Source organism: Filicampus tigris, chromosome 20 (genome assembly GCF_054856515.1).
Source record: "Filicampus tigris isolate MCC_2025a chromosome 20, RoL_Ftig_1.0, whole genome shotgun sequence".
Taxonomy (NCBI): Eukaryota; Metazoa; Chordata; class Actinopteri; order Syngnathiformes; family Syngnathidae; genus Filicampus; species Filicampus tigris.
Window position 1 is genome coordinate 4213806 of NC_141236.1, and position 22133 is coordinate 4235938.

The 22133-nt window shown below is 41.2% G+C and overlaps 1 protein-coding gene across 11 annotated transcripts in view; it reads left to right on the forward strand.

Moving 5' to 3' along the window:
- The first annotated feature begins 2240 nt into the window (after positions 1 to 2240).
- The window catches only part of nrxn3b (neurexin 3b), a 221780-nt gene continuing 201887 nt past the window's right edge, over positions 2241 to 22133 (forward strand). For 5 of the 11 annotated variants that reach the window (XM_086019774.1, XM_086019776.1, XM_086019775.1 and 2 more), the window contains exons 1-4: positions 2246 to 2580; positions 6360 to 7448; positions 14228 to 14245; positions 14863 to 14889. In XM_086019774.1, coding sequence (XP_085875900.1) covers positions 6752 to 7448; positions 14228 to 14245; positions 14863 to 14889 — 742 coding nt within the window. In that variant the 5' untranslated portion in view covers positions 2246 to 2580; positions 6360 to 6751. Of the gene's footprint in view, positions 2581 to 6359; positions 7449 to 14227; positions 14246 to 14862; positions 14890 to 22133 lie in introns of all 11 variants that reach the window. The other 6 variants (XM_086019781.1, XM_086019777.1, XM_086019779.1 and 3 more) reach the window with 3 other exon arrangements.

Here is a 22133-nt window from a genome sequence, read left to right on the forward strand (position 1 = left end):
CGTCAGGGCCAGCAAGGCCTTCTCTGCTGGCCTGAACACTATAGTACCGATCTACATTTAAAACCTAAATTATAATATTTGTTTCATTAAATTGAATTGTTTTATTCCCAACTCTTGGCCAGACTTCAGTTCTCTGTTATGATTTTTTTTGTTTTGTACAATCAGATTTCATTTCACCCTTGTGCTGGTCTATGTGATGAACTAAAATCATATTATAAAAATGTTCTTACAAGGCTGGCGAATAGCATTATTTTGTCCTCTGATTGGTTGGCCTAATGGTTGATGTCCAATTTCCTCTTGAATGCAAAAAAAGAACTGAAACAGGAAGAACATAAATGGTCCCTTTTATCTTACAAAATCTTTCATTTTATTGTAATAAACTAAGAAAATAACTGGCTGAATTCCCTCCATTGTGTGCCATGTTCCTATTCTTAGTGAGTTTTTTCTGTCATGCTGCTACAGCCACACTATTTACCAGAGATGAGCATAGCAAGTGAATAGCAAATACTATTGCATTTTATTGCAAAACCTTTGCATTATAACGCAATAAATGTTCTGTTTTTATTGCCTTATTTTGCAAAAAAAAAAAAAAAAAGATTGCAAAATAAGGTTATTTTAGGAGACTTCCACTTCCGGGTAATAGCTTTAAGTGTACTGCGCCAACATGAATGACGGATGTCCCGGACAAGGACATACTTCACATGCAAAGGGATAAGGTATGTACTAAATGTTAACAGTTAGTTAACAAAACAAAATTGCTGTCCACCTTTTTCCTCCTCAGTGGAATGGGTACAATTTTACTGCAGGGAAAGCACATGAAAAAAAAAAAAAAAAGGACTCCAGTGTTGTGCAGGCAGTTAATAAAGGCGGCTCCGTGGTATCGCGGAAGAGAACAGTGGTCTTTCTGTTTAAAAGAACCCAACACAACACAGTCAGTACTTGATCCGGTTAAGTGACAATTACAGGGATGGACGAAAACCCACTTTCGCCCTTGCTTAGTCCGTCATTTTTAGAAAAAAAAAATCTCGCCCTCCGTCCATAAAATGGGCGTCGATCCGGGACGGACCTTTCCGTTTCTGGGATCGAATGCCCATCTCTGCTATTTACACACATGCTCCTGATCTCTAAGCACCACAGTGGAACTTAACAGCATGATGGGAACGTGGTTTAAGACTACAGGCACAACATGCAAAATGTATGTGCAGGGATTCTGTTCAGGGTTCAGCACCATGGACAGAACCCTGGTATGTACTGCATCTGACAGAGAGCTGTCCAAGGGCCCTCATGTACTGTGCACATCCTTGGATTTCATAATTCTGTATACTGTACTCCCATTCCCACAGTGTACTTGCAGTCGAAACCCAATGAGCCCAAAGCAACCCCTGGGGCAATTACCTCACTTTCACTTCACTGACCTTTGCTGGTGGACAACATCAGCCCACAAGCCTGAAGAAAGTACGCAATCGTTTTTTTGTTTTGTTTCAACCCAACACCATCCCCCCCCACCCCCCCCCACCCCAAAAAAATGAAATTTGCATAAGCTTTTATGTCTCAACCTGTTAGTTAGGATCCGTTTGACACACCACCAATACTGCAAATGCCTGAATGCACACTTATGGATTGCAACAAGAGCTTTAGAATGGTAACTTATGATGGTCACAACAGAGTTAGCATTTTAACTTTAACACATTGATCAGCAATGTGTTGGGTAAAGAACAATATGTAAAGTTAACTACTGTATCTAATTTAAATCAGAGGTGGGAGTAAATCACAGGTTTGTCCCACAAAACTCAATGCAGCTTTACCTACCTATGGACTTTGACATAAAAGCAGGGGCGTTGCATCTGTCTGGGCATGCGTGGCATTGTTTCAGACAATGTAATCCAACAATCTGTTGAACGTGACTCAATTTTAGCTCAGTTTTGCTGGTCATGTCATGTTTCAGTTATTCCGCTAATTAACCCCACTGTTATATGAGGTGGCTGTGCTGCTAGCATACAGACACGTTTTAAGAAATAGGCAGGTAAACAATTAACAATAAAACAAATGAATTTTCTAGAATACAGCCCCCTTTATGCATTTTTTTTAAAAATTATTAAGGTGCTGTATAGCTATTATACCGTTTGGGGGCGGAACTCCGATAAAGTTGGTAGATAAGTATCATATCCAAGCTATGAAATATTTCATTTATTGGAGGATGAGTCTCAGAGCTCTGGAGCACCGCTCGTCGTCCTCCCCATCGGAGTATGTAAGGCGTGTCAGAGAAGAATGGAAGCGCATGGGAGAGATCCATAGTTCCATCATCCACATGTAGTGAGTGAGCCGAGCTGGCTGGGAGATGCGCGCTCACTGAGACGGGAGGAGGCGGAGGAGGAAGAGGATTGAGGGAGAGGACCGCTGCCTTCATCGTGCTCACTTGGTCATGAAAACCTTCATACCAGCACCGCCATCGGCATCTCGCTAAATAAACCAACATTTCAACTATATCGGGATGGACTTTTGCCCTGGATTGTTTTAATTTTCAATTTTACGCACGCCCAGTTGCACCCGGAGCTGTTCATCACCCTTCACCGCGAGAAGGTAGGCGCACTACACCTGCTGTTTATGATTAGAATTATTTTTGAATGTGATCTAATACAATGTCAATGTCGCGGTGTTGATTAATTGTGAAGTTTTTCGTTATATAATTCTAATCCGGTGAATTTGTTGACCCGAATCCGAGTGTTTTGGATGAGCGCACGCTTCTTCTGGTCACACAATTGCTAGCAATTTGCTAAAACACACACGCACACACACACACACACGAATTTGACGTACGAACATTGTCTTTAGGACAAATCTATTTGCAGTGAGTGAGTGAGTGAGTGAGTGAGTGAGTGAGTGAGTGAGTGAGTGAATGTCGAAGTGGAAAGTTTCAGCACGCTGACTGCTCTTCGCTAGCAGATGATGACGACATTTACAAATGTATAGTTTAAAAAAAAAAAAAAGTGCACACATCACGTCCATTAATCCTGTGTGTCATCGCAAGCGTGCTACAGTTGGAGCTGCTTTCCAAATGCTCTAGGTCGTGATGCCGCTTTTACAAATTACGCACTCCATCTAAATCTCCTCATCGCTGTCGATGTAAAATGTCAGTTTTACATGCATAATATCGTCGGCTTTTGTGATCTTTTCGAGGGGGGTGTGACCGATGAAAACGTGAGATCATGCAACTTAATTACAGTATTTACTGTATCTCTTTTGAGAAGTCATAGAGCGTTTAATTTAAAATGTTTATTTTGTGGGTTCTGTGGCAGCATCATTCATCATACTGACCTCTTTCTATAATTCTCTGTTGACCTTATTTGGCTGCTAGAGGGGCAAAATATTAGAAACCCATGTCAGTATAATGCAGTAACATTGAACACCTATACGTAACTTATGAGTCAGCATTAAATCAACAGCAAATAATAATAATAATAATAATAATAATAATAATAATAATAATAATAATAATAATAATAATAATAAACATCAAATAGAAATTAAACATTGGTTGTGGTAGTGACTTCCTAGGAACCCACTAAAGATCTTCTGGTGCCCCCTTGCTGGACCTCAGGATGTCTAACCAGCAGTAGTAAAAGCAGCGGGTGACTGATGTTGAATTAAATAGGGCCTTCTGGCCAAAGCTCGTGATCGACAGCTGAGGGGAGGTGGGGGTGGCGTGCAGGAGGGAGGCTGGACCGAGAGGTCTCCAGTGCATGATGGGGTCTTGGCTGTATTACAAAAAATGTCAGAAAATATGCACTGATGCTGGATGCATCAATGCATCATTTATGGCCGGTTCGTGACAGTATCCTATGCGGGGCATCTCATATCCTTCTCTTTTTAATAATTCAACCACTATTTATCCCAGAAAACTCACTTATTGTAATTGTACCACACTGACTTTAACGTTTACGTTTCTACAGTTTTACATTTTTTAAAATAAGTTTTTATCACACATGCCGATGATGCTGTTATCTTTTCATGAAAAGTATAGCACATACTTTTTTTTTTGTGTGTGGTTGTTTTAGTCCCGAATTTGAGCTGATAAGGATGCTGTCAGGCTTATGCTTGCTGAAGGGCATTTTTGAGTCCAGGCCTCTGGGGAGAAAGTGTCAGTGAAATATTCAATGTGAAATTTATGTCACCACGTAAGCCTCATTAACTTCGCCTGGAGGCCAGCTATACAAAACTGCCCTGCATTAGAGAGACGGTCCTTTGAATGTGTCAAACATCACCGAATTTAGCGGACAACAACAGGGTCATTTAAAAGGGGTAACTAAGAGCTTTCCAGTAGTACTTAATTCAACTCCAAGGACAAACTAACATTGTTAGCAGCTCCGTCAAATAGGATATCTGATGCCTCAGCAAGACACACAATAAGTCATGTTAATTGAATAGAGGCCCGAGCCAATTTTCATAGAAGAGTGGCATCTTGGGTTTCATGGGTATATGAATCTTTTCCTATTGAAGGCACACACAGCACATGTCTGCGGTCAGTGGCTTGGATTGACTCAGCTGTGTTCGGGGTTATTGCCTCTCTGCAGAACCTTTATACCTCCATGTTGCATGACAATGATCGAGCCGGCCGACCTAGCACGCACACACAGGTGGACAGACAGCGCATAAGCATAGGTATCAGTTACTCCAATTCAATAGCTTGCAGCAAGATTAACTATTCAGAGCAGGTGGTTAAAGGGTCTATTGTGTTGCACGTCCCTGCGATCACCATTGGACACAGCGATTATATGCCAAGCCATTTGCAAAAGGCAGAGGACTGAAGAATGTCCGCATTTTCAAGTTTTGTCATGTAAATCATATCCATCTGTACAACGAAACAGCTGTGAATGAAGCAAGGACAGTGTTGACATTCTGTCACCTTGCAGTGCCATCTGTAATGGAAATAACAATGACTGCATGGCAGGGAATTCCGCAAAATGTCCCAATTGATGGGATTTGAAGACTGTATGTAAATTGCACCGTCGTAAAAATCTGCTATAAATGGCTGTTGACGATTGTAATCCCTTAAAGACATGCAAATGGGGGTGGTAGTGGGTGATTAGTCATATTTATCAGGATTCCAGCAGACCTTCAGTGATAGTAGGCAAATGGTTGAGGCCAAACTCATGTGTTGTCTTACGTTGACGGTTTATCATTTCTGAACTACAGTTCATGTTAATCGCTCACAGAACTAACAGTCAAAACAACATTTAAATGTACTTTAAATTCAAGTGCTAAGTTTCCATGCTGCCTTATCCAAAACTAGTTTGCGGGGTCAGTTTATACTGGTCAGAAATTCATTAAAATGTCAAAATGCTGTCACCTATTGATTATTGTTTATGCTACATTCACATTATGTTCCTTTACCCAAAACGTAGTGCGCAGTGGGATTTTGTCCTTTTCTTTTCTCTACCTTCAATTCTTGCTCAGTTTTCTCATGTTTCTGTGACAGGCTGTCAGTGGGAAGGAGCTTCTGGGAGGCTCAAATGTAAACTACGGTTGGGCCCGCGGTTTACCACAGATGCCAGTACGTTTCCTCCCGACTGTGTAGCTTTGGAGCACGTTTGTGGAAATGGCAGACTCGAATGAAGGCCATGCCTGAGTCAAACCATAAACCCAGTACACGCTTTGATTGAACTTAACAAAACACAACATATATGTCAATACAACCTAGCTAGCTGTGAGAATTGGGACAAACTTGTACTAAATGTGGCAGAACGTGGAAGGACTGTGAGATGCTTACAATACATTACAGCCTCCTGTTTTTTTTTTACACCCTCCTGCGTACTGTCAGATTTTGTTACGTTCACCCTATTTTACGACAGCCGACTCTGCCGTGGCAAATTTCTTCATCAGTTTAAAAATCCGTCCAGGCATCCATGGCAATCGCAGCCTGTCACGTTTTTCTATCCTGTTCCCCTGCGTTGTGTCATATCCATCCTCCCGTTTTGTTTAAGGTGGCTTAAAACTATGACTGCCATGGCCATTGGGAACATAGTGTAAATGTAGCATTATCTGTTAAATAATAAATAATAAATTAATGTTGGTTGTATTCCTTATCATCAGTACAGTACAGTACAGTATATGATGATGTAATGCACTGCATCATGTATTTGGTGCGATTGGGGTGTTAAACTGACATTGTTTGAGAAACCATGCTGCAGGGGAACCGTGGCTACTGCATGCATGTATTACACAGCACAAAGATTACAGATGATTTACAGCCTAAATAAATTCTGAACACAATTATTTATATCAGGGATATTTGTAGTAGTAGGACTGCTATGTCGTGCGTTTCTCTGATGAAAACTCCCTCTCTTTTCATTGTTTTACAGTTTTGTTCCGACACAACAAATCAAACCATGAGGCACGGACCAACAATCAAATTTATGTGCTTCAATCCAGCAAGTCGCCGCAAAGAAAACACTCAAGATGCACCTCTGAATCATTGATCCTCCTAGCAGTTTTGGAGCAGGTTCACTTGACGTGTAGATCAGATATTTTTATCTTTGCTTACAGTTGGCTTGTAGTATAGATTGCATCCATTATCAACATTTGATCTGCATCAGAGATTTAAAAAAAAAAAAACACTGATCGTTTATTATAAAGCAATATGGAACATACAATATATCAGATGCATCTTAGAAAGCTGCCATAGTCAAATATTTTTGTCACTTTAAGTGGACATTTTTGAAGTGCAAATCGGTACTTCCTGTTACGCTGTACAATGAATCCAAACAGCCTCCCTGGGAAAGTTGTCCTGCTGCTAAGTACTGTGCTGGCCCTGAGTGTGGGATTAGAGTTTCCTGGCTCCGAAGGTCAGTGGGCTCGATACCTGCGCTGGGATGCTAGCTCCAGAAGTGACCTGACCTTCCAGTTCAAGACATCCCAATCAGAAGGCCTCATGCTCTACTTTGACGACGGCGGATATTGCGACTTCTTACTCCTCACCGTGTCCGAGGGCAGGATGCAGCTTCGCTTCAGCATCGACTGCGCCGAAACCACCATTACGTCTGAGAAGATGGTCAACGACAGCCGCTGGCACTTTGCCGCCGTCAACAGGCACAATCTGCGGACCGGCTTGGCCGTGGACGGCCAGACCAAGACGGCAGAGGTGCGGCCACAGCGGCAGTTCATGAAGATCATCAGCGACCTGTTCCTCGGGGGACTTCCAGGAGACATACGCACATCTGCTATCACCTTGCCCTCTGTCCGTGAGCTAACACCGTTCAAGGGGATCATCACCGACCTTATCTACGGAAGTAAACTGCCAACGCTTATCAACAGTCAGAAAGTACGTTTAGAAATGTTAGGCCTTTGCACAGAGAACCCCTGTGAGAATGGGGGGATCTGCTCACTAGCAGATGGAGAAACCTACTGTGACTGCTCGAGAACCGGATTTGTTGGGCGATACTGCACTGAAGGTAAGAGGGCCGCCACCCGTCCGTTATGAGCATGTGACACGAAGAACAGGGGTGGGCATTTTAGTAAATTTGGCCGGTCCGTCATCCGTCAGTCCGTCAATTTTCGTGACGAATTGAATAGTAATCGTCAATCCGTCAGTCTGTCATTTTAGTCCTTCAGTTAGTCTGTCAGAAAAAAAAGCAGTGAAGGATTTACGGACCGTCACTGACGTACGCGGTTAGTGACGCTTACGCCAACATATGAAACGCCACTTTCGTCGGTCGGTCAAATTTTAAAAGGTGTCCCGTCATTCGTCAATCATAAGCAAAATGGGCGGATCGTCCGTCACTCTGATGGAATGCCCACCTCTGATGTAGAATAATGATTAACAAACAAAAAAAAAGCATGTGAGGCATATATACAATCGTCTTTTTTTATACCGTTCACCTAAATTGGATATAAATACCCTCAAATTAAATCCGAAAGTCTGCTGTTAAATCATCAAGACAAAGAGAGCAAAATATGCTTGCAAAGTCAATCCTTTTGACACTCACGGACATGAAGTTTAGCATTTGAGGTTGGAATTTAATTTGCCACTGTATGTTTTTCATTAGACAGCGACAAATCAATTCCTAAAAAAAAATTGACAATGATTTGCTCTCACTTCCGAGTTATTGATTGCTTCTGCTGGAAGTGCTATGCTTTGTTGCAGTTTGTTTGCTCATTATCCAACAGGATCCATACTAATAACAACAAAATTCTGACATTTGCAGGAGATGTTATAATTTGGCACTGATCTGAATATGGATTGATTCTCCCTAATCAAGGTGTATGCCGCTAAGTCCCATTCTAGTTTTTATGTAATGCTTGGTATGACTCAAATTAAAACACTTTCTTATCAAAGTTATCTTTTCTCCGGGAAACTGACTCAGCTCCTGCAAGGACGTGCAGGGACCCGAAGGTACAAAATGTTTGGATGAACTTCATTTCCTCTTTTTCTGTGCCAAGGTAATCTGTTTTGCAGGTGTGTCAGTGCGGCACACACACTTCGATGATAACGTTTTATATCCACGTGTTTATTTCCATGTTGCTTTTGGCATATACTGTGTGTGTGATGTCATATATTTGTAAATTACTTCCGGTCTCTATTCTGGAAATATACATGCTGTGTATGTGTGTACAGCACAGGCATTTGCTGCTGGTTGCGGGGATTTGTCGTTTTCTGTTGTCGTTCACATGCCACCAGATGCTAAGAATAACTTGATTAATTTTTGGTTTTAAGACATCTTATGACATGTCATGAAAAATGTACACCAAGACCACAGGGAATACATAAGTATGATCTTATACGCGAAGCCGCGTTTTTTTTTTCTTCATGTGTGGGGATTGTAACTTAAAAAAAAAAAAACACGAACAGAACCATGTTGAATTTCCTCCTCTGCTGACCTGTTCTTGCCAGTCTAAATCAGACTGGCTCCTTTCCTGGGGGGATAAAACATCAGGGGAATGCTCACTGAACTCTATTTTAGTGCAATCAAGACACACTGTGCAAAGGTATTTTTGCTAAGCAATGGCACAAATTGAAGGTACTTAAAATATATATTTATGTGCAACAATTAAACTGTTTTTGTTTCCAACACGGCCATCGTTTATCGTTCAAATTGAGCAGTTTGGAGCTTAAATCCCAAGAGCCTGCCTTTGGCATTGTTCAGGACAGCACACGATGTGCTGGTTGCGGAGCAGTCAAGCGGCAGGACTGGACTTATCCTCATTTTGCTGCATCCCATTTGCTCATTGCTTTTGCTAAGCAGCCAGTGCAGGGTCCATTTTAAGTCTAATAAAGCCCCAAGGGACTGATGATATCCTTGTTTTAAAATAGCCATATTTTTAAGAGGGCGGTTACACACATGCCAGACGGTTTGGATAAGAGATAAGCGAGGGAAAGCCGTACTTCAAACACATGGCATCTTCACAACCTGCCTGTTGTAAACCAATTTCTCAGGTCAGTTGTCAGAAAAAAAGGAGCAAAACATCCCTTGTTTGCTTTTGTCAGGTTTCCTCACATATCTCTCGTCCAAGTCCCTCCTCATGAATAGTGTTGACAATGACCCCACTTCTGCGCTTTCTGCCTGCCATTAAATGATGTGGCTGACTGTTGATTATGCAACAGAGACAGGGAGCCATAATTAGGAGGATAATGACAACAGAGATGGCAAATTTGTCAGCGGAATGCCTTCACAAACGCTGCCGCCAGACTGTCGGCAAACGACAGAATTCCTGTATCAAATCCACAAGTGCTTGTTCGAGCAACCTTTTAATGGAACGTTTTAGAAGTTCAAGTCATCAGTGTATGAGCATTTAAAAGCAATTAAATGCAAGCACATCTGTCTTTGTTGGCAGTTGATTACACCGCCCATTCATGTGCATCTGTCAAGACTTGTGAATATTTATATTGTACGTCATACTGTACGACTAAAAAGCCCAGACCTTGCATGTGCACGCCGTGCGCAAACACACACACTGAGTGAGCGCCGGAGACCCTCGAGCTGTTCGTTAAAACAGGCAGATGGTTGACAGAGTGGAATGGGCCTGGGTCGTGTTGAGTTAGCCACCATCCTAATTGTAGCCTGCTCGCCCGCAAGGCTTAGAAAGGCAAAATAATGAGTTAAATAAATATTGTTGCTTTAAAAATTTGTTAAAATATCCAAATTCTTGATTTTTTTTTTTAGTTGAAAAATATATAAACTGTATATTTAAACCAGGAGGGCAGGATTAATTTACAGGTTTACACAGGGTAACGCCCATGTGCACTTCAGGCCACTGGAAGCAAAACCATCTGATTTAGGTTTACATTGGATGAACAAATCTACAATTTTGATGGCCCAAAAACGCTAACTTATCCATGCATCCACTTTCAGTGACACTTATCCTGTTCAGGTGAAGCCTATCCCAGCTGACATTAAGCGAAAGGCAGACTATACCCTTCACATTATGGATGGGTGATACCAGTGATTTTGGATTTGATCCGATACCAAGTAACACTGGACCAAATTTCGCCATACCGATTCGATATCGATACAGGAAGTATGTTTTATTTTTTTACACAAAGCTGCAAAGAAAACCACATGTCGATGCTAAAGCGAAGCTGCGCTTACACCAGTGGTTAGCGCACTCATCATCAGTTGAACCAAACTACTTCAAACTATTTTGTTACCACTTCCATGTCATCCTGTCAACAGCGGATGAATAAATGGCAAGTATCGATACTGTAGCTTGAGTATCAATACTTTTTTGATACTTTTATCATTTACAAATTTACCAAGTAAAGCTTTTTCTTAGAAATCTATCGGTGGATCTTTTTTTTTTTTTTTTTTTTTTTACTAACGTCTTGGCAAGGGATGCACTCTTAGGCGCGAGCATAATGAGGACAATGGGTATGGAAAATGGACGCATGGATGTTGAAATGACATAATTAAGGCATATTGAGGAGGTCACAATTGGTGGCGTGGCTAATAATTAGGATGTCGGATTCTAGTCGACTCTGTTTTTGTTCATTTTCACAAGGGATCAGTGCTTTTATGACACGGCATAGACACTGCAGTGAGGCATACTTCTCATACACCCTCAGTCACTGATGTGCGGTAGCAACTAGCACCACAAACCGTAGTTGGCTATGAAACACATTTAGTCTCTTGTCCCCATGTGAATGGAAATATATGAGTGGGACTAACTGTGTCAGGATGATGTGCTTAAATTAGACACCCCTCGCTCTCCACACCCTCCGACTTTTGGCTGGCAAATCCACACTCCGACATGTGCTCCATTTCGCTGTCATCGTTGAGCTCAACTACATTACGTTCCTGCTATTCGCTTTGGAAATACTAGTACCTTTCTGGTAATGATGTGGGTATCGGCCCGCATTCTTTTTAATTTAATTAACTCGGGGTGATGTGAAGTCTGTTTAAAACCTCAGGTTATTACAATGTGATATTCATAAGGTCAAGGTTATTAAGAGCTACACTTGATTATTTGATGAGCATGTAAAATGATGGCTAATTTAAAAACGACACATGCTGCATCTGGAATGAAGAGTTTACGACCCGTTTTGCTTTAAAATATACAGCGGTTTGATAGAAGGCCAGTAATTGATGGCTCGGGCGAGCAAATTGTTAAGCAAGTGCTGAAATGGTGCCTTCAGGCTTAGCTTTAGGGATTAATAAACAGACATGGGGGAAAAATGACAGTTACAATAATCTTACTATAAAAAGTAGGTCACGAGGGAAAAAAAGAAAAATGGTGCAGGGACTCGCCTGATTCCAGTGCAGAGGGCATTTGTGCCTAGTGCCCAAACTGAAAATTATGTTTGGATTTGAGTTGTGAAAATAGAGCAGGGATTACGCTCGGACCACATGTCCTCAACAGCACATTGGCTTGTTCTGGAGCATGTCGCATCAAGAGAAAGGGCTTTATCTGCATCTGGGGCTGGTCGTTGGACACGCAAACACAATCCGTGCGCTAACATTTTCACACATAAGCATAGATGCAAAGAAAAAAAATGAAAATAAAAAAAATGAAAGAAAGGAAAACGATGGCTGCTCATTCAAGCGTAAGGCATTCATTTGCCTGAGCACCACCGTGCTGGAAAGTCAAAGCGCCGCCGCCGTCCTTCAGCTGGCCATCGTCTCCCCATCCCCCAACAGCCACAATTTGTCCTTCCCTTTCGTTCGCCAATGTCATTCTTCATACGTGGGAGGGAACATAGCAGCCATTTTGGACTCCCTTGCTGAGACAGGAAAACAATTCTCACCTCAGGAGCCACTTCCACACATAATTGTCCTGATCTGCTGCCTCTTGAAAGTCTAGAATTCATTCAGGTCTATTTTAAACTTCTTTACATGCCTCAAAGCTGACAATTAGAGACAAATAAATGGATCGAAATGATCCTCTAATATCTTGTGGTGCGGTGGCACGGTTGATGAGTGCTTCCACTTCAAGATTTTAAACTTCAAAGGGCTTTGAATCCGAGCTGTGGCCTTTATGTGTGCATTTTGCACGCGGGTGCTCCATCTTCTTTTCACATGCCAAACACGTTTCACTCTTCCCCTGTCCATAGGTACAAATGGTTGCTTGTCTATATCGACCGCCAAAATGGCAAAACCTCCTATCTGACAGAGATGTCAAATCTGAGTGTCAAGGAGCTGAGTCAGTGCTTCTACTCAAAAGCATGTTTACCTGCCAGTTGAATAGAAGCACCTGTGGCTAAAGACAAACTGTGCCAGGGTTTACCTTCTGAACCGGGATTTGACGCCTCTGTCAGAAAGGAGGTTTTCCATTTCGGCCGTTGATATAGAGGATAAGCGATATAAAACATGGATAGATGGATGGATCTTGTGGTGCAACACGGGTGAGGTCAAAGCAGAAAGCACTTTTTATTTAAAAAGGAAGATTTACAATTACAATAATACCCAAAAAGTATTACAATAATATGTTCTACGCACCTCCACTAGTCTAAACACAGCATTCTGGTTGATATTTGTGGAAAATGAGTTAAGCAGTAAAATCCACCCGTTTTTGTCCATCTCGGAGGGCGGCCATTTTGTCACTTGCTATCAACTGAATATGATATCACAGTTGCTCAGGGCTAAGGTAACGACCAATCATGGCTCAGCTTCATAGAACAGGCGAGCCGTGATTGGTCATTACCTCAGCCCTGAGCAACTGTGATGTCATTGTCAGTCAACAGAAGTGACAAAATGGCCACCCCCTTAGATGGCTAAAAACAGGTAGCTTTTGCTGCTTAACTCATTCCACAAACGCAATATTAATCCTAATGTTTTGACTATTTGAGGCTCCTATAATATAATTTTGTAAAGAATTTTTGGGGGGGTTGACTTCCCCTTTCAAAGAAAATCTCTAAATGCTACATAGATAAAAGCAGTTACATATTTACTCAACTATATCTCAGTTCTTTTGATACATTACATTGATAATGAATGAACTTAAATTTGCACACTGCAGTTTATTTCTGTAGATCAACTGCAACTGTTCTTATATTAGGGACTATTAAAATAAATGAATTATATTCCCGCTCATCAGACTCTGTTTTTACATTTCCATATTTATTTTAGTATGTTTTCGAAACTCAACATCAACGATTTATGACTTGCGTGAGGCACACTCTAATTTCTTTATAAACCCAAGGAGTCATCCATAGGTGAGTTCAGACTAAATAAACTTGCTACACTTCATTGATTCTAATTTAATGTTGTAAGAATTTGACATGTGAGCATTCCCCTGAAAATCCCAGTTGAAAGCAGAATTTGTGTCAAGAAGAAAAGGAAGAGAAGAGGTTGCAATGGGCATTGGGAGTGGAAAAAGGTTGGATGAGAGTATTTTGAGATCTAAAACAACACCATAAATCCTCATGTGTGGATTTATGCTTCATATACGTGTGAGGCACCTTGTGTGACGTGGGTGCAGAATATTATCTTATTCTAACAATATTCTATTTTTGATGAATTCTTTGCCAAATGTCTAATGCCAATCTGGCTCCCTTAGAAGATGGGACAGATGATTTTTTTTTTTAACTCTCTGCAGCAGATTTAAAGTGAAGTCGTCTTTTTGATCATGCATGTCAAGGGGCAGCTCTTTGCTCTTTACATGAAAAAGAAAACCTCTTGAGTGCTGGGGTCCTTTTTAGCGTTTGCATGCTAGATTCACATGCAAAAAAAAACCTGATGTGTGTTGCTAATTGAGAACTTCTTTGCTTTCTCCTCTTTCTCTTTTGGAAAATACACAGCAGTCCATAGAACACCAGGTGAGTCCCAAAACAAACTCCCTTTCATTTCAGTCATGAGTCATTTGTTTTCAAATGTTTGGCTTTTAGACAGCCATTATCTTTTTTTTATTTCTTAATAACTTTTACACTAATTGTACTTCCTTCATCACAACATTGTGCTAAGGTCTTGGGCTTGTTGTCTAAATGATGCTTTAAACAACATTCTGACATAGTAGAAGAGCAAATGGGCCAGGTGGGTAGCCTCATCTTTAATTAGCTCTACAGGCTATTTATGATTGAGGGACTTGCAACTATTGGCCAAATGTATATAAACAGTAAACATTTGAATTGAATTTAGAATTGCCCCCACCCCAATTTATTATTATTGTTGTTGTTTAGCATAAAGTGGGACACTGAGAAATAATTGGTTAAAACAAAGACTACGGTAGCCCAAGGCTTTTGCACAGCACTGTTTGTTCCCAAGTTGTTGCTCAATTTATATTAATGAAACAAAAGCTTTCAAATGCACTGTGGGAAGCTTTTAATTTTGGTAGTCATGGTTTGCCATCCTGCAAAGCATGCATAATGACAATACATGTTGTATTGGTGTGCTCTTCTTGATTTCACTCTGTTTCTGTCTGATGTTTCTATTTAAGGCCTCGCACACCTAAAGGCAGAGCAAGGTACTCTTCTCTTTCTTTGTACATCTCACTTAGTTGTTTGTCCTCTCCACCTGGCTTGGTTTTGGGGCACAATTTTGTGCCGCGTGCCTTCACTACCTGTCTGTGTGCATTTGTTGCAATGCTCTAAGTTGGGGAGGGTGGGGGGGGGGCTTTTGTGTGCGCTAGGGGAGGGTGCATGTCAGCATGGTATGATCTCATCTCACCTTAGTCTTACCCAGTTTTCTGTGTATTACATAACTGTGTGCACTGCTCTGTAGAGAACATGCAAGTGACTAAAATGTTCTTAACTGACCTTTGCTGTGAAATAGTTTAGAAAAAGACAGATTGTAATAGGTGCTTTAAAACTAGCGTGATGTCACTTCAATTTTATTAGCTGGTTTACATCGTAACATCGTCCATCTTTAAATTTGTAATTTTTTTTAAAAGCTATTTTTACGTTACCAATGGTACACTATTCTTGTTTGGAATTTTGCCAATTGCACTATTTTACAATACGTAGCAATATATTTTGTTCCTAGCATGGAATCATTTTTATTGGAATGCCAAACACCTTATATCGGGGGATCCTTTTTATTGATTGTTGGCTATATAAGGAAAATTTGGACAAACGTGTTTTTGTTTTAACTCATAATAGAATGTTCCTTAATTGTAACAATTGTAAAATAATTAATAATTTAGAGCAATATCAAAGCTAGCATCAAATCTTGCACCATCATGAGAGGTTCTGGCTGGCCTGCCAGTATTCTTAACCACTAAAGTAGGCTACTGGGTTGCCATGCCAACAGCAAAGTCATCACAATACTGTACTTGTTCCCAACCAGTATATCACCATAATTATCCCCCCCCCCGATATTTTCTGGTTGAATTATTGAATACTTTTGTATTGATATCACTGTTGTCCAAACCATGGCTGACATAGGGCTTGATCGAATTATTTAAGTTTCATACACAAGGTTTTTTTTTTTAAATCAAGAAATAAGAAAACATCAGTCTCTGCATTGTTTTGCAGTGCTTCATTTGAATGTGTGGGGAGGGAAAGCAAAACAAAGACTTCAAGATTTTTAACTTAATAAGGATATTCAACACCACTTTTCTTTTCAGACCAATACCAGAACGATTATTTACTCTTGAGAACTCACCGTTGCCGAGTACTTTTGATGCATAAAATTTCAATTAACTCACTGACAGATATTTATGAACCTTTCTTTCTGTCGGATTGTTCTGGTCACACCAGCAACAACTTACTCAGCCAATTAAACGCACAGCCCACTAAATTCAATTTAAGTCGGAACTTGTTTTTAGATGTTTTGCTGAACCACAGTGTAAAAAAAAAATATATATATATATAGACACATACAAGCAAGTACAAAAACAGCAGTCAATAGATAAGTACTGTACAGCACTCTGTATAATATTTTTTTATGTTAATAATGCACTCCAAGCAACATAATAAACTTCATAATCAGCGTATATACTTGCACATGTTGCGTCTTAATGGTCATATGAGAGGACCCAATACACCGAAACAACGCAGGTATCGGTACTCGGCAATCCCTAACCACGATTCTTGAATTTAGTTTCAGTCGTCTGCGGAATGTGCTTCCCATGACCGTTTGCATGATTGCCATCCTTTCTGCATGAAAGTTGAAGCTGACGTTGTCGAGGCTCACTCTGAACTAACGACGGCGTATTGTAACTTTCTTGCTGCCTTGCTGCGGTGTTTTACCCGGGATGACCCTGTGCTTTCCTTTCTCTCTGCGGACCCCTTCTCTCTGCAATCTATAGGTAGAAACAAAGGTACAGCAGCTCTTTTTCCTACTGCCTTACTGCACTTCAAGTGTGTGCGTGTTTGCTTTAATGGGTCCTCTGCCAGTGGTCAATCATTCGTTCTGTTTGTGTACATGTCCTTGTCTGTGCCATATGTATGGGACTGAGACGAGATGTTTCCCCGCGATTGAGTGAACCTGTGCGTCTGCTGTCGCGTGACAGATGAGTGATTGAGTTCGAGTGGCGATGGAAAGAAATATGATGTCGGCGTCGCATGTTCAGGAGGAAAGACCTTAATTATTGCTGTTTAACAGAAAATGATGAGTGTCTGCTCTAATATGGATCGCTCACTGTCCTTGGAAGCAGTGAATATTAATGACAGCGAGAAGATGCATTTGTGTGCACCTGAATGTTAATCTATGCGAGCACCTAATTGGATGTGACAGCTCTTTTCCAGACGAAAGGAAGCCGATTGGTAAATTAGACCTGACATTTGGCTGCAACTGTGTATTGCAACGATGCAGTCCTCATTTGTGACTCACTTGCTTGTGTGTGATCATGTGCGTGTGTCTCCTTGAGCTCCATGTCGGAGAATTGAATCGACCCCTAACTCCCGATTCCCTTTTGCTATGCCCGTCAAGCTGTTTGGTGCATGCCATGCCGTGTTGTGTGGGTGACATGGTCACGTTAACAGCACGGTCAGGTGTGCTGCAGATGGGCGTTGATGAACATCGCGTTGAATTATCAGGACGAGTTTCCGCTTTTATGGAAAATGACAACCAAGATATATTAACCAATGTTGAATGTATACACATGGCTTAAAGATGGGGGTCAACCTAACCCTTTTTTTTTTTCAAGAATATGTTCTATGCAGACCCACTAGTTGAAACAAGGCATTCTGATTGATATTGTGTTTTTGGAATATCAGTTAAGCAGCAAAATCCACCTGTTTTTAGCCATCTCAAGGGGAGGCCATTTTGTCACTTCTGTCAACTGAAAATGACATCAGAGTGTCATCACCTGTTTTCTGAAGCTGAGCCTTTATTGGTCGTTAACAGCCCAGCAACTGTGATGCCATTTTTAGTTGACAGAAGTGACAAAATGGCCGCCCCCTGAGATGCTGCTTAACTCATATTCCGCACACACAATATTAATAAAAATGCCTTGTTTCAGTTAGTGGGCCTGCATAGAATATATTCTTGAAAAAAAAAGTTTGGGTTGACTTCCCCTATAAAGTAAGAAAAATCTCTGTGCCAGAAATCTGTTCGTCACACCCCTTAATGGTAGACATCCAACACACAAATTACTCCAGTAATTACATTTTATGGAACCGTCTTATTTCTTTACATTCTCTTTTTTTTTTTAATTCAATAGTGTTAGTTTTCATTATTAAAAAGATGTAAATGCGTTTTTTATGGTGCTGGAATGGATTAACGGCCTTATAATTCATTTCAGTAGGGAACATTGATTTGATATGTGCGTCAATTGCGTTATGAGCTTGGTCAGTGAAGGAAGTCACGATACCACTGCACATCATAAAATGATGTGTAAATGGGCTTAAAAGGCTAATTATCTTTCCTCTGCATTACTTACACTTCTGTAGTGCAAAAACTAGCAATGTGGTTGTTGGTGCTCTTGTATAACAGAACGTGATGCAACCATGTTTCCACTTGGAGTCCACTGAGAGTTCCAGTTTACTCCTGCGGTCCAAGGACATGCAAACCCAGTGCATTAGCGATTCTAAATTAATGATGTATCTAAAAGTGCAAGTTATGATCACCGTTGCAGTGCAAAACTTGCTTCACTACCATATTAGTTACTCACAGAGCTGGGCACTTGACCCTTTTTTGCCCATCCGGCCGCGACCCTCCACCCTTGACCTGGGTACCCTTCCGACCGCGACCCCCCGGCCATATTCATAAACATTGCCCCCGCCCCAATTTTTTTTTTTTAAAACGTATATGATGCCCCTGCGGGACAGATGCTAACGGAAGAGGTTCATTTAAAGACAGTTAGCTGGCTAACTTACTATTCAAACCCGCTGTGCACACGCTTCAAACGCGCCACTTACTCACGTACTTATCCAGCTGCGTGTACTTACTTCCGTTGCAAGGCCTGGGGTTGGTTTTGTCGTATTGTATAATTATTTGGGTCCAACAGATGACAAGTCTGCAAGCATTCAACAAGTTACTTATTTTCCACACTTCCCCTCCTTCACACTTCCCGGCCTTCAAAATAAAAGCATGCCAGCAAACCACTACACAGCTGTTTCGCTACGGCGTATTTCCGGAAGTAGGAAAGTGCATGATGTGCCATACTTGAGTGATGCGCGCAGTTTGAATATACTCCCGGCCACAAGTTGTTTTGAAAGAAGCCCAAAAAGAAGCCTTTCACCGAGTAGGCTGAGATGAAATTTGGCCGCGATTCTCGATGGACTTCGCTATGCAGAGGCATGCATTGTGGAAAAAACGACAAATAACAAACAAGGAGAAAAGACCACTGTTTGGATGTGTACAACTTCTTATCTCCATTTAGAGGTGTATATTGGAAACACTGAGGGTTTTGTTTCTGTTGTTAAGGGGGAACTAGCTACATGAAATTAGCCGCAGAGGAGAATAAAATCCACCACAGGGAACTTTATTGCAGTGTGTAATCACCTTAAATAAAAAAAGGTAGTATTTGTCGAAATTGAGGATAACACACCCTAATAAAATCGGAACTATTTTACTCTAGTGGCATACAGAGACACTGACAACATTTGGTTTTGTATTTTCTTGTCCTTGATAACACAAGGTAAAAGAAGGTTCTTGATTGTCAAAGGTTGTCTTTGTTTCATAGCCTTGCAGAGAGAATAGAAAAACAAGTTTCCCTCTTTTGAATTACTCGTTGGGATACAACAGCACCAGGTGGTATTTATTGAGTTTGGCATGTGTTGCTTGCACTTGTGATTAAACAGCTATTAATGGCCAGAAGCTAGACCTGAAATTGAGTTCAACTCTTCATTACTCGATCAAAAACCAGCCCACAATTCTGGGCTGGAATTGGAAGTTGCTGAAATTGAGGCTATTGGTCAAATTGATTTCACCTAGGGCCAGCTGCTCCTCAAGCGGTCAGCGAATACAAGTACATACGTAAATGGAAAAACTCCCTTAAGACCTGTGGCTTTCCTTGTCGTGTCTAAAAGAATACACATCTAACCTGACGAAAGCCCTTAACATTGTTATAAGCCCTAACCTAAACTGTTCTGAATCTTGCCTGAAAGGTAAAAGTTTACAAGAGTGCAACAGTGCGTGGGGTACTGTTGCAGTGTTTTTCTCTCGCTGTGCCTGTTTTCCCAACAGTTCTACCTAGAACTTTAAAAACTGTCAACATATGTTCACTTCTATAAGATGTAAACCATTGATAACATGTAAAAATGTATAGCAGCCAGCCAGGCGACTTCTACCTAGATAGCAACTAACGCTAGCAGATAACATTAACAGTTGACCCCAGGGACCCATTTTTCACCACCTTTGCAGCTACACAATGTTCACTAGTGACCTTAGCATGAAGGACTTTTGCTGATGGTGTAGTGGTACCCATGACACTTGGGGGATTAAATTTTTCAAGGTAGTGAAGTTATGGACAGTTGTGTGTCCATAACTGAGAGCCGAGCTGTGTTGATTTTCTCCTATTTGTTCCTATCAGTGCATTTTGCCATTCCAGCATTTATTCTCTTGGCTGCCATTTATTTTAATATTGTCTTCATTCACATTCTTGTCCCTTCCCGCGATTCCCCGTAGGCATTAAGTTCAGACAGCCGTGTAAACTACAATGCACAATTTGTCTCTTCTCTCGTAGATTCACCAGTTCCAGCCTGACTGTCCATTGGTTGCCCTTACACCCCTCCTCCATTCCATCTTTCTTTTTTTTTTTTCCTCTCGTCACTCCTCTCCCACAGCTCTCTGCTACTGACCTCTGGGATCAACCGAGCAAGACTGATTCTCACTTTTTCACGGATCATATAGTGCGTCAGCAATTACGCAATAGTGTGAAAGCCCGTTCGAGAGACAGATATGCAACCAACATATTTTCCCTTTATTTGCACTAATGCTGGTTCTCACCCGAAGAATATTTCAATCAAGTCACTAAATAGTAAAGGTGTTAGCCTGGACATTCTAGTTGTATTACCATCAGTACCACTTATTTTCTACAGTAATGTGAGCGGCTTTCTTTAGTTTCCCATGAGTCAGCAAAATGGCACATTGAGCACTCATAGTACACAGGAGACTTTTAGTTGAAAACTGGAATGCTGCATACTGTTTGAGAGATGCCTAAGACCTTATGAATAGGAATTATTCAAAGAAGTAGATTATGATGTGTCTAGAAAGGCTGCATACAAGTGAGTGAGTGCAGGAAAAGCTAAGGGATGTGTGGGGAGAATGTTTGTGTGTTGGATGTAGAGAATTGATGGCTGCAGCCATGCATAGATGTTCACACCGGGAAGAAAGTAAACAAACATGGCAGCAGATTGGAGCGACATGCACTTTCCGCTGCTAGAAGACTCTCCTCTCTGCCTTTTACTCTTTGCTTGGTCGGCCATTGTTATGCTCATTAAAGCAGAAGTCAGCCCAAACATATTTTTTTCAAGAATATGTTCCCAGCAGGCCCACTAGTTGAAAAACGGCATTAGGATTCATTTTGGAATAAGTGTTAATCCACTAGTTTTTAGCCATCTCTGGGGGTGGCCATTTTGTCTTCTGTCGACTGAAAATGACATCACAACTGCTCACAACGACCAATCACGGTTGACCTGTTTTCTGAATCGGAGCCGTGATTGGTCGTTGTGAGCTGTTGTGATGTCATATTCAGTCGACAAAAGACAAAATGGCCCGGAGATGGCTAAAAACGAATTCATTTTGCTGCTTATATTCCAACATCAATATCGTTATTTAAAACGCAGTATGATCCTTGAACATTTCTGATTTAAACATTTGGTGTTCTCCCTGGCTTTTCCAACTCTCTCTGAGTGAATTAAGCCCAAAATAGACTCCATGCGCATATAGTAAATGATACCTGTCCATTTCTATTGCCAGCTAGCATAACAACATGTAGCAACAGAACAACATTAACTCAAGTACACTTTACCGGAAAAATCAAGTTTTGATTGTTTCATTCAGAAGTGGAAATATGTAGGTTCTCCATCGGTGTAATGTTATTATTGTGTCAAACGGTTTCGTCACATGCGTAATTATCGAGGGATATTGGAAGCTGCGGTATTTGTGACGCTAGACATGAAGTTATGGATGTTAATCAGTGACAGGGGTGGGGTTTGGGGCGGGGAGCTGACCGTTACACGCTTTCGCCGGCCACGATACAGATCGTCCGTTCAAGAAAATCCAGACATTTTCCCCAAATTCCCGATGGCCACCGCGGCCCTGTCCAGTAGCCGTAGCGGCTGGTGAGCAAAAAAAGTTAATGCTAATCATTCAAATTGA